This window comes from Salvelinus namaycush, chromosome 40, assembly GCF_016432855.1.
Source record: "Salvelinus namaycush isolate Seneca chromosome 40, SaNama_1.0, whole genome shotgun sequence".
NCBI classification, from domain to species: Eukaryota; Metazoa; Chordata; class Actinopteri; order Salmoniformes; family Salmonidae; genus Salvelinus; species Salvelinus namaycush.
In genome coordinates this window covers 4,678,802-4,688,833 of record NC_052346.1, presented here as the reverse complement: position 1 = coordinate 4,688,833, position 10,032 = coordinate 4,678,802, and the positions used below count along the sequence as shown (strand labels likewise).

The 10,032-nt window shown below is 40.0% G+C and overlaps 1 protein-coding gene across 1 annotated transcript; it reads right to left on the bottom strand.

Annotated features, from left to right (window-relative positions):
• Positions 1-3,056: 3,056 nt before the first annotated feature.
• Positions 3,057-4,205, bottom strand: gja8b (gap junction protein alpha 8 paralog b). The gene has a single exon (XM_038980009.1). It carries the CDS (start codon positions 4,203-4,205, stop codon positions 3,057-3,059), a length of 1,149 nt encoding a protein of 382 aa, XP_038835937.1.
• Between the last annotated feature and the right edge of the window lie 5,827 nt (positions 4,206-10,032).

The following is a 10,032-nucleotide window of genomic DNA, read 5'->3' as shown; positions in this document are numbered from 1 at the left end:
CTCAATACAAGTTTTTTGTGGAGTATATTTGGCCTACAGTAACAACCAAAAATGTGTTGCATTATCACAGTATTTGACAAGCAAACACTCAGAGTACCATCGAATCTGTGAAATGTAAGGGTTTAGGTCAGGTGAAATGTTTTACACACCGATACAATTGATGAAAGTCATGGCCTTTTATACTTGCAAATTACAATACCTACTGTGTGTGTGTGTGTGTGTAACCCAAGTCTGTATGTGTGATGCAGAAAAGACAAGGAGGCGGCACCTCTTGACCACACCTGACCTTTTATTGGCCTTGTTCACAGTTTCAAAATATGATACTTGCACACAACTATGAGCAAATAGGACTACAAGTTAGTAAAACGTTTATTTATTTTTCTAAGACTAAGAATACTTATTTTCATTGTAAAAACGGAATAAAAGAATGACTTTGATACCGCTAGGACACTGAACCCTACGTTGAGGTTTGAAGTCGCACGGCCCTCGTCTGTCTCTTGATTATTGGAAATGTACACAGCTTAATAAGAAACTAATATTCCTCTGATATTTCCTACTGATATTCCCAATATTACCTAAGATCTCAGATATTACCTACTGACATTCAGATGAGCAGGGCAGCAAGGCAGACTACTTTCAGCATGGCTAAATGTTTAACTGGATACATTACCAATCTCATGAATTCGTTTTGGATTTCATTTTTAAATCCAAATGAACAGTACCTCATCTGGAGCAGGCCTCAGAAGTGAATGGCTGCCCTGTTCACATTACACACATATCTGAGCTTTGGGCTAAGTTGATAACCATGCAGCTTGTAGCGTCTTGTCTAGGACAGGGGGTTGAGGGGCCACTGCACTATACTGAGATGGTTTGCGTTTGTTGGTTGAACAAGGCTCAATACTCCCCCCTCCGTGGAAGCATTACTTTCCCAACTATATCAGCACTCAGAAATGTTTGCTTTACCTCCTCTGGCTGGTGATTGTGCTAAACGCCTCTCATTATTTGTTGCAATGTGTTCATGGCGATACTGATTGCTGAATCATTCGGCCTCCGGTGAAATGATAGGACTTAGTCGGAATGAAAGCACCATTGAAATGTTCATCAGAGAGAAATCAGTGTTCGAATCAGTCTTAAAAGGCACATTATCTGGAGCGTGGTGTACTCTGGTCTGGGTCCTGTTCATTTGGGCACACAACGGAACACGTTTTAAAATGTTTTTGCCAAAGCAAACGAAAACAAACCAGTTACAGTACTTCCTTTCTGTTTGTCTGTTTTTGTCCGTTTGGTGCCTAATCAACACAACCCTGGTGTTTTTCTAAAGTAGGGTGATGGGTAACACATATGCCAAACTTTGAGGAAGGAAGATAGGAGGGGGATTCTATTTCTCTAAACTGTATGTTTGAATAACCTAAAATAGAATTGGGATTTATTTCAAATGAACAACAGTAGAGCAGTTCCCAGAGCAACAATACCTTAACCACTAAACCATTTTAAATAGCATTTTTTGTAAAATAACGAAAATAGATATAAAAGCGGCAAAACTAACATGGAATCAATTGACGCCCATAAAAACATTACAGACATTCCATTTAGACACACAGTTCAACCTCCAATTTCACAATATGATGTTTCAACGTCACAATATAGAAAGGCTCAGACAGACTGAAGACAAGTATCAGGAAGTATATCCTTGAGGCACTTACAGTAATAAATGTTTCCGTAGTTGAAAAGCAAGGTTGATTTTAAGGCCCGTAAATTGTTTCACTTCAGCATTTAGCTTCTGCCACTGTCCAGTTATCAGAATTAGTGTCAATGGGTTTCTGATATGTACAGTTTTCATTTGTAGCACAAATCAATCAACTGGATAACCAATACAATTTAAAAGATGACCTCTTCATCATATATTTGTACATATGAACATCGGTAAAGCAACATGGCATATTGCTTGACAATATGACTCTTGGTTGATCTGTGTCCACACCTGACCGACATGATAGACGTTAGTGTGTTGACCACTGTGTAAATGAATTCATTGCGAGGCCCTTAGTCTGACATTTCCTTACAGTTTTGAAATATACATTGCGAACTGAGCACTTTGGCTACACTGCTTATGGTTGTAACATTTCATGAGATGGAATCAAAAAGTCGTTTTCTTTCAAACTTTGTCAAGGAAGGCCTGTTTTGTGGATATGAGTTATTTATTTGTTTCTCTCTTGTTCAACAATACTTTGTGCTGATAGGGCGAGATCTTTATCATCATGGCGGCTGTGTGTAGAGGAAGGGAAGAAAGTATTTGGCCCACAGTAGTTTCCATGGTTCCCATAGTTATCAATAAAATATGTTTATCAAGGTTTTTTGATACATGCTGTGGATTAAAAACGTAAATGCCAAGATTGATGTCAATTTTCATTTAACCAGTGGTCCTTTCTTTTTTAATTTTTTTGATGTTGTTTGCAATTCTATGAGAATGTGATGTTTCACCTCACAGATAAAAAAATAAATCAATCTAATAGGCATTATACAGCTTTCTACACATACTGTAGGTCTATTAGGCGAAATAAATTACTTGTATATGTTTGAGTAGATGAGGTGAAATGATTGTAATACATACACACACGCTCAAGTGTAACCCTGACAGTACTGCAAACATAACTTGCTCAATAGAAATATAACATTTAACATCAAGCTAAATGGCTAGTCAAAAAATGTAAACATCGGAGGCGTTTGATCATTTTTGGTTATAACTCTTGATAGAAAATATGTGAATTAAAAAACAGCACATTTTTGTTAAATAATAACCTCCTCTTGTACGATACAAATCCTGCTGAAAATGACCTTTTTTCTTTCTGTTACCTTTTAAATAGATTGATAAAAACAGTACAAAAAATGCTGTCTTATAAAATACAAGTTTATCTTTCTTTTAAAACTAAAGGCTCCTTGCACATTGCACAGCATTTTAAACTCTTTTTACCGAATAACAAGCTGATGTTAACTTCCCTCACAGCGAGAGTTAAGGCTCTGCTTTGCTCCCATGCTTTTTCACATTGATTTCACTTTCATACTGTCAAATCGTCTGACCTTGCCCTGCTGCTGGCTTTGCTTAAACTGCTGAGTGGTCTGGTGTCTGCTATCGTGTCGGTAGCCTCCACGTCGGGGTCCGCGGGGCCCTCGTCCTCGCCGCTTTCCGGTAGGACCCTCACCTCCGCCCCAGTGGTCTGGACGTAGGAAGGCAAAGACTCGTCGTACACTTTAGAGACGTTCTCACTTTCCGCCTGGTAAGGTACGGGCAGCCTGCCTGCCTCCATGCCCACCTCTGTTAAGGGGAAGAAGTGCGATGCGGGCTTGTCCTCCTCCAGCTGCCGGTAGCCCTTGGCCTTCTGGATGGACGACACGGCCATGGAGTGCAGGCTCTTTTCCGCAGGGGGGCTCTGGCTTTCGCCGTCCTGACCGCCCTGGGTCTGGGGCGGTGGCTTGCGGAACACGAAGCGGATCTTCTTCAGGCCCAGGTGGCTGATCTCCACGAAGTTGAGGAAGAGCGAGACACATGCCACGGCCAACATGAAGATGATGAAGACAGTCTTCTCGGTGGGGCGCGACACGAAGCAGTCCACGGTGTTGGGGCAGGGCCAGCGGCTGCACTGGTACAGCGGCAGGATGCGGAAGCCGTACAGGAAGTACTGGCCCACCACGAATCCCACCTCGAATAGCGTCTTGAAGATGATGTGGCAGATGTAGGTCCTCAGCAGGGTGCCCTCCAGCCTGAACTTCTTGCTGCCCTTGGTGCTGGTCTCCTTGGTGGTGCGCACACTGCCCTGGTCAGGCGCTAGCGGCAGCCTCTCCTCACTCAGCTCCTGCTGGCGGTTCAACTCAGCCTCCTCGCGCTCCTTGCGCTTCTCCTCCATGTGGACATAGTGCACAGCGTGGCCCACGTACACCAGCGAGGGTGTAGACACAAAGATGATCTGGAGAACCCACAGACGGATGTGCGAGATGGGGAAAGCCTCGTCGTAGCACACGTTCTCGCAACCAGGCTGCTGGGTGTTGCACACGTAATCCGACTGCTCATCGCCCCACACAAACTCAGCGGCTGTGCCCAGGATGAGGATCCGGAAGATGAAGAGCACTGTGAGCCACACCCTCCCAATCACCGTCGAGTGTTCATTTACTTCCTCTAATATGTTTCCCAAGAAGCTCCAGTCACCCATGATCAACAATCAGCGCTACATATTGAGGGTTGGAGAAGAGAAAAGCAAGTTATAAATCGATCTGACAACAAAGAAATCCTTGTGTTGCATCCACAACTCTCCTTTGTCGATCCCCATATAACAATCAAAAATGTTCTTTATAGCTAGCTACATTGCTGCTAGCTAACTACAGCAATGATGAGCCACACTCACTCACTCTTGGTCAAATCCAGAGAGCGCAAACACAAAATCGCTGCATGCCTCTTTGCCTCACCCCAAATGACTAAAACCAACAGTCCAAAAGCACATTTTAGCTACAAACACCATAGCAATAAACACCTTAACTCTCTAAACTCTATATAAATAATCAATCCCAGGATAAATTATTCCAGAAACACGCATATAATATTGGTGAAAGTTAACAAATGGGCAACTTGCCACAGTGAGAGCTCCAGTGTAGTTGTGTTCCCCTTCTCTTGGCACCCAATGGTGTGAAGTGAACTTTTTTCCTCTCTCTTTCCCACCTAAGGCCCCTAGTCCTTGTCGCACCACTGAGCAGAAGTGAATGAATTGAGTCTGATGGTTGGTTTTTAGTTTGCTGCAATATTTAAGCTGGGAGCCAGACAGCCTTTATTCGCCGGGCGACGTGTGGTGACGCAGAAAACAATGGGATCACCCAACACAAATGGGAATGTATGGGACACCGCAGTTGGGAATGATACCAACTCATGTAGTGTACAATATACATGGTGTGTCCTATTGAATGGTTTTATATTAGGCAGGGGAAGGAGGACAGGCAAGGCACATCCTAATAAACTAGCTGCTGACAATAAAGCTGTTTACTGACTTGGTTAGAAAGAGAGATACATCAACTGATGTAGATTGTTTATTGGTGAATTAGACATTTCATGTGGAATGTACTGTGATCAGCAATAAATAATATGCTGTACACTGTTCTGAAATGTGTGTGATTTTTTTGAGAAAGTTTACATTTTGTTGGTATTGATCAACAATGTTGATTGTAAGGTCAGGCCATCCTTGTTTCTGTGGGCTTTTATAAATGCCTAGGAATGTATGATCTAACATTTTAGCAAAAAACAGGACTTTGGTTTGCTCATAATCAAAATAAATATTGGTAACACTTTATTTAAAGCATCCAGGTATAAAGCTTTTCCAATTTTGTTCTTGGATTTTACTATGTCAAAAAGGTCAGGCGTTGGTTTGGTCAGCTGTGACCCACAAAAATGTAAACTGAGATGTGGGCAACATATACTATGAGAACGATATTGTTCTACCGTCTAAACAGTTTATCTTATGATGTTCCCAGGAAACTGTAAGCAGACCCAACGTTATAAAGAGACAAAAGACTTAACAATTATTTGCTAATGTTCATTTATTTGCAATTTGTCTTCCAACCATTTCCACTACATCTGTGTATATGGATGTTCATCAAGATATCGTACACTCAATGGCTAAAAGTGTCCCTCAAAGACAACAATTAACTTTACTGCAGCTATTTCAGATGTACAGATATCTCGGTAGAAATTTGCACATTTTCGCCTAAAATGACATACCCAAATCTAACTGCCTGTAGCTCAGGACCTGAAGCAAGGATATTTATATTCTTGATATCATGTGAAAGGAAACACTTTGAAGTTTTTAGAAATGTGAAATGAATGTAGGAGAATATAGCACATTAGATATGGTAAAAAACCAAACCTTTTTTCTACTTTTTTTGTACCATCATTTTTTAAATGCAAGAGAATAATGTAATAATGTATTATTCCAGCCCAGGCACAATTTAGATTTTGGCCACTAGGTGGCAGCAGTGTATGTGCAAAGTTTTAGACTGATCCAATGAACGATTGCATTTCAGTTCCACATTTTGAATCAAGACTGCCCAAATATGCCTAATTGGTTTATTAATAACTTTAAGTTCATAACTGTGCACTCTCCTCAAGCAATAGCATGGTATTATTTCACTGTAATAGCTACTGTAAATTGTACAGTGCAGTTATATTAACAAGAATTTAAGCTTTCTGCCACTATCCGATATGTCTATGTCCTGGGAAATGTTCTTGTTACTTACAACCTCATGATAATCGTATTAGCCTACGTTAGCTCAACCGTCCCGCGGGGGACCCACCGATCCTGTAGAGGTGTTAACCTAACAAGATCATGGTTTGTTACCCAAATACAGTTACTATGTAATGTAGTAAAATGGCATCAGAGCTGGAAAGCGCTAAATTACCTATTTCCGTTATTACCATGTTATTGCAAATTTATTCTGCGCCATAGAATGCTACCAATATTTCTGTATTGCTAGTATTGTATTTGTCTATGAATTATTTTTATTGCATCTTTATTTTATTTGTATATTTAGCTTGGCCCCAGTGTTTAAATGTACACAAACTACCATATTATCTGATGTTATTGTCTGCAGTGTTTAGTCGTACTCAAACAAAATATAAGACATAAGATTGTACATGTGGGCTACCTAATGTGTTAGATATGGGGTTAACACTTTGGTGTACAGGGGTATAATGCATATGAGTGCATCATAATGCATAAGCCTTGTAATAAGTACCTTTGAACTGCTTATGATGTGTTAGTATCGTCTTATAATGTAACCGGAGCTAATATCGGTCATTTTGAAACAGTTGAAAAATTGACACATAGAAAGATGTATCATATTATTAATTGATATAATATTATAACAAGTAATAACACATAACTCCATGCCTTAACCTTTACGGGACGGTTGAGCTAACGTGCGTCCTGGACATAGACATGTCTTATATGTGCAGAAAGCTTAAATGGTTGTTAATCGAACTGCACTGTCCAATTTACAGTAGCTATTACAGTGAAAAAAGACCATGCTATTGTTTGAGGAGAGTGCACAACAACAAAAAGCGTTTACTGGTTTGATACATTGACCTCTGAAGGTCAATAATGTACTTGCATTCAGTAATCTTGCTCTGATTTGTCATCCTGAAGGTCCCAGAGATAAAATATAGCGTAGTTTTATTTGATAAAATCAATTTTTATATTGAAATGTAGGAACTGGGTTCTACAGTTTGAACCCCTGCTGTCTCTGGCTCCACACCCACCCCGCCCGGCCATCTAGATGTGTGAAAGTTAGTGTATAAGCTAATGATCCATCATGTATGACATTCCTGGGAGTGTGTTAAATTAAATTTTGTATTACCATATTATTTTTGTATGTTCTCTATAGTTATGTACTTGAAAATGTATCAATTGACCAATCTGCAACTTTGCACACACACTGCTGCCATCTAGTGGCCAAAATCTAAATGCCGCCTAAACTGCAATATTATATGATGGCCTTTCTCCTGCATTTCAATGATAATGGGAAAAAACATGTTTTTTTGTTTGTATTATTGTTTACCAGATCTAATGTGTTAAATTCTCCTTCATTAATTTCACATTTAAACAAACTTCAAAGTGTTTCCTTTCAAATGCTATAAAGAATATCCTTACTTCAGGGCCTGAGCTACAGGCAGTTATATTTGGGTATGTCATTTTAGGCAAATAAAAAAAAATAAAAAAGGGTGTTACTTAAGTGTTACTAAAACCGGTTTCAACAGGGCGTGTCCTCAGGGTCATAAATCACAAACCACATCCTCTCTGCTGATTCTATTGGATCCACAACAGGACGTACCTTTCATCCAATGAGAAAGCAATCTGCAGATGATACCTTCTGTCTCTCATTGGCTGAAGTGCGACAGTGGGCCCTCGGGTATGAGGGGGCTTGCTGATGACCCACTTGTTTTTAAGTAGAATACTGCATATTTTCTTTGCCACAGCTGTAAGTATCAGTTCCATGGATTGCAATATGCCCCCAAAAAGTTCCATCATCCCTCTAGATAGGAAGTTTCATTCCAAAACGCTATATATCAGAAATGTTGGTAAATAAGCTTTTATTGTTTAAAGAAATTATGAAAGAGATGTGTTTTTTTCACTATATAATCATGGCATGGGGTTGTTCAATGATAAACATGTACAATATAGGTTTACAATATATCACATGATGGTTTCATTTCAGATTGACAAATAATCATGGTTTTTTTGCAAAATGCTATATATCCGCCCCTCAGAGAAATAAGTAGTACTGCTAGGTTTTACACAGTCAAATGTAACAAATAACAAAACTATTTTATAAAGAACTGCACAAATGATACATTTGTGACATCAATATAAAACATTATAATAATAATATTATTCAATACAGTAATACGAGATCTGTATGTAAAACATTTCCATTTGACATTTTTGTAATTTAGCAGATGCTCTTATCCAGAGCAACTTACAGTAAATGCATTCCTCTTGAAAGAGCTTGGTGAGACTACCACATATCACAGACAAATATACAGGATATAAATATTCCATTCCAGCTAAACTATTTATATACTGTATAGCGTTTTGCAAAAAAACACATTTTCATGCACATCTAAAATATATATATTTTAAATCTAAGAATTTGTCATATTTTACATCCACATGAAGGTACCCATAAGCAATAATTTCTAATTAAAAAAACCCACAAATGTAAAAAATTGGTGCGTTTTGGAAATAAGCTCTTCATTATATCCCATTTTATCTGAAGTGTTTGATGACTGACCGGAGGTGGAAAGCATGGGTTAGAGTCTTTGAGTGACTATATAACTGGTCCAACTATATGATATTACAGAAGAAAAAGTATAATGCTGTATTTCAAAACATATCAAGTCTAAATGTATTTCGGTGAGAAAAATCGTTTGTGCGAGAACACAGGACAGCCAGCAGTAGTGATGCCCTTCAGCACATTGAGGCTGGGGTCATGGAGGTCATAGCACTAGACTGAGGGAAGAGTCAGACCAGACAGTAGTGGGTCAAGGATGCCTGCTAGTTCTGACCGTGTAGTTTGGTTAATGTTTCATCTCAGGAACAAAATGAAGCTGCCATTTTTTTTTTACAGCTTTTACATTGTTGTCCCTACATCTTGTGCATCAATAACCAGTTTTCCGCTTACTTTCCCTAAAGTGAATTTGAAAGGGTATCCAGGTACATAGACACATGTAGGCTAACGGGGCTAGTTCTCCGCACTGTACTTGTCTGTTAATGGCACTACTTGTTGATATTGCCAGTGCTAACGACCTAAGCCGAATTCAGGACTGTGAATGGCGCAGGGATTTTGCACAAAAGCATGATGTCATGATGGGGCATGCGGGCTCTATTGAGCAAGGGCGCTGAGGCGTGAGCCCAGATTGTGCCAATGAAGCACCTACTCGTCGCTAAGCAGAGGACTATCCCGCCAACAAAGTTATCTCACGCTTATCTGCCTACACGCCGTCGCGCCACACGTTTCCTGCTCTTGGAGTTGCGATTTAGCTGACGATCCCAGAATGATGCGATGATTTGGGATCGAGAGGATGCAAGGCATTAGGGGAAATGAAGGCCAGAGGGGACTCTCACGCTAGCATGTAGTAGTCATTTGGAGGGGAAGCATGCTAGTGCGAGTGGGTCTGGCTTTCATTGCCCCCTATATGGAAATAGGACAGCGCAGCCATTTAAACAGGCATAACAACGCAGACTAGTGTCTCTCTTTTAGGATTACACACCTGCATGAATTTATTTAGCAGTACCCAATACCCAAAGCACTGAGGTTATTTCTTAGAGCTATTTCTTGCACTGTGATAATATGGCTATAAGTATTCTTCTTGATCTTTGGGTGCTGCACAGTGGGTCTCTCTGTCTGTCAGTTAGTGAACGTCCCAGTCCCACATTGATTCCCCTCATCTCGTTTTCCTGTCATAATCCCATTAATCTCTATTCCAGGATCAGTCTT

Coding starts and splice junctions, on each gene's coding strand:
- gja8b (XM_038980009.1), bottom strand. CDS start 4,205: ATGGGTGACTGGAGCTTCTTGGGAAACATATTAGAGGAAGTAAATGAA.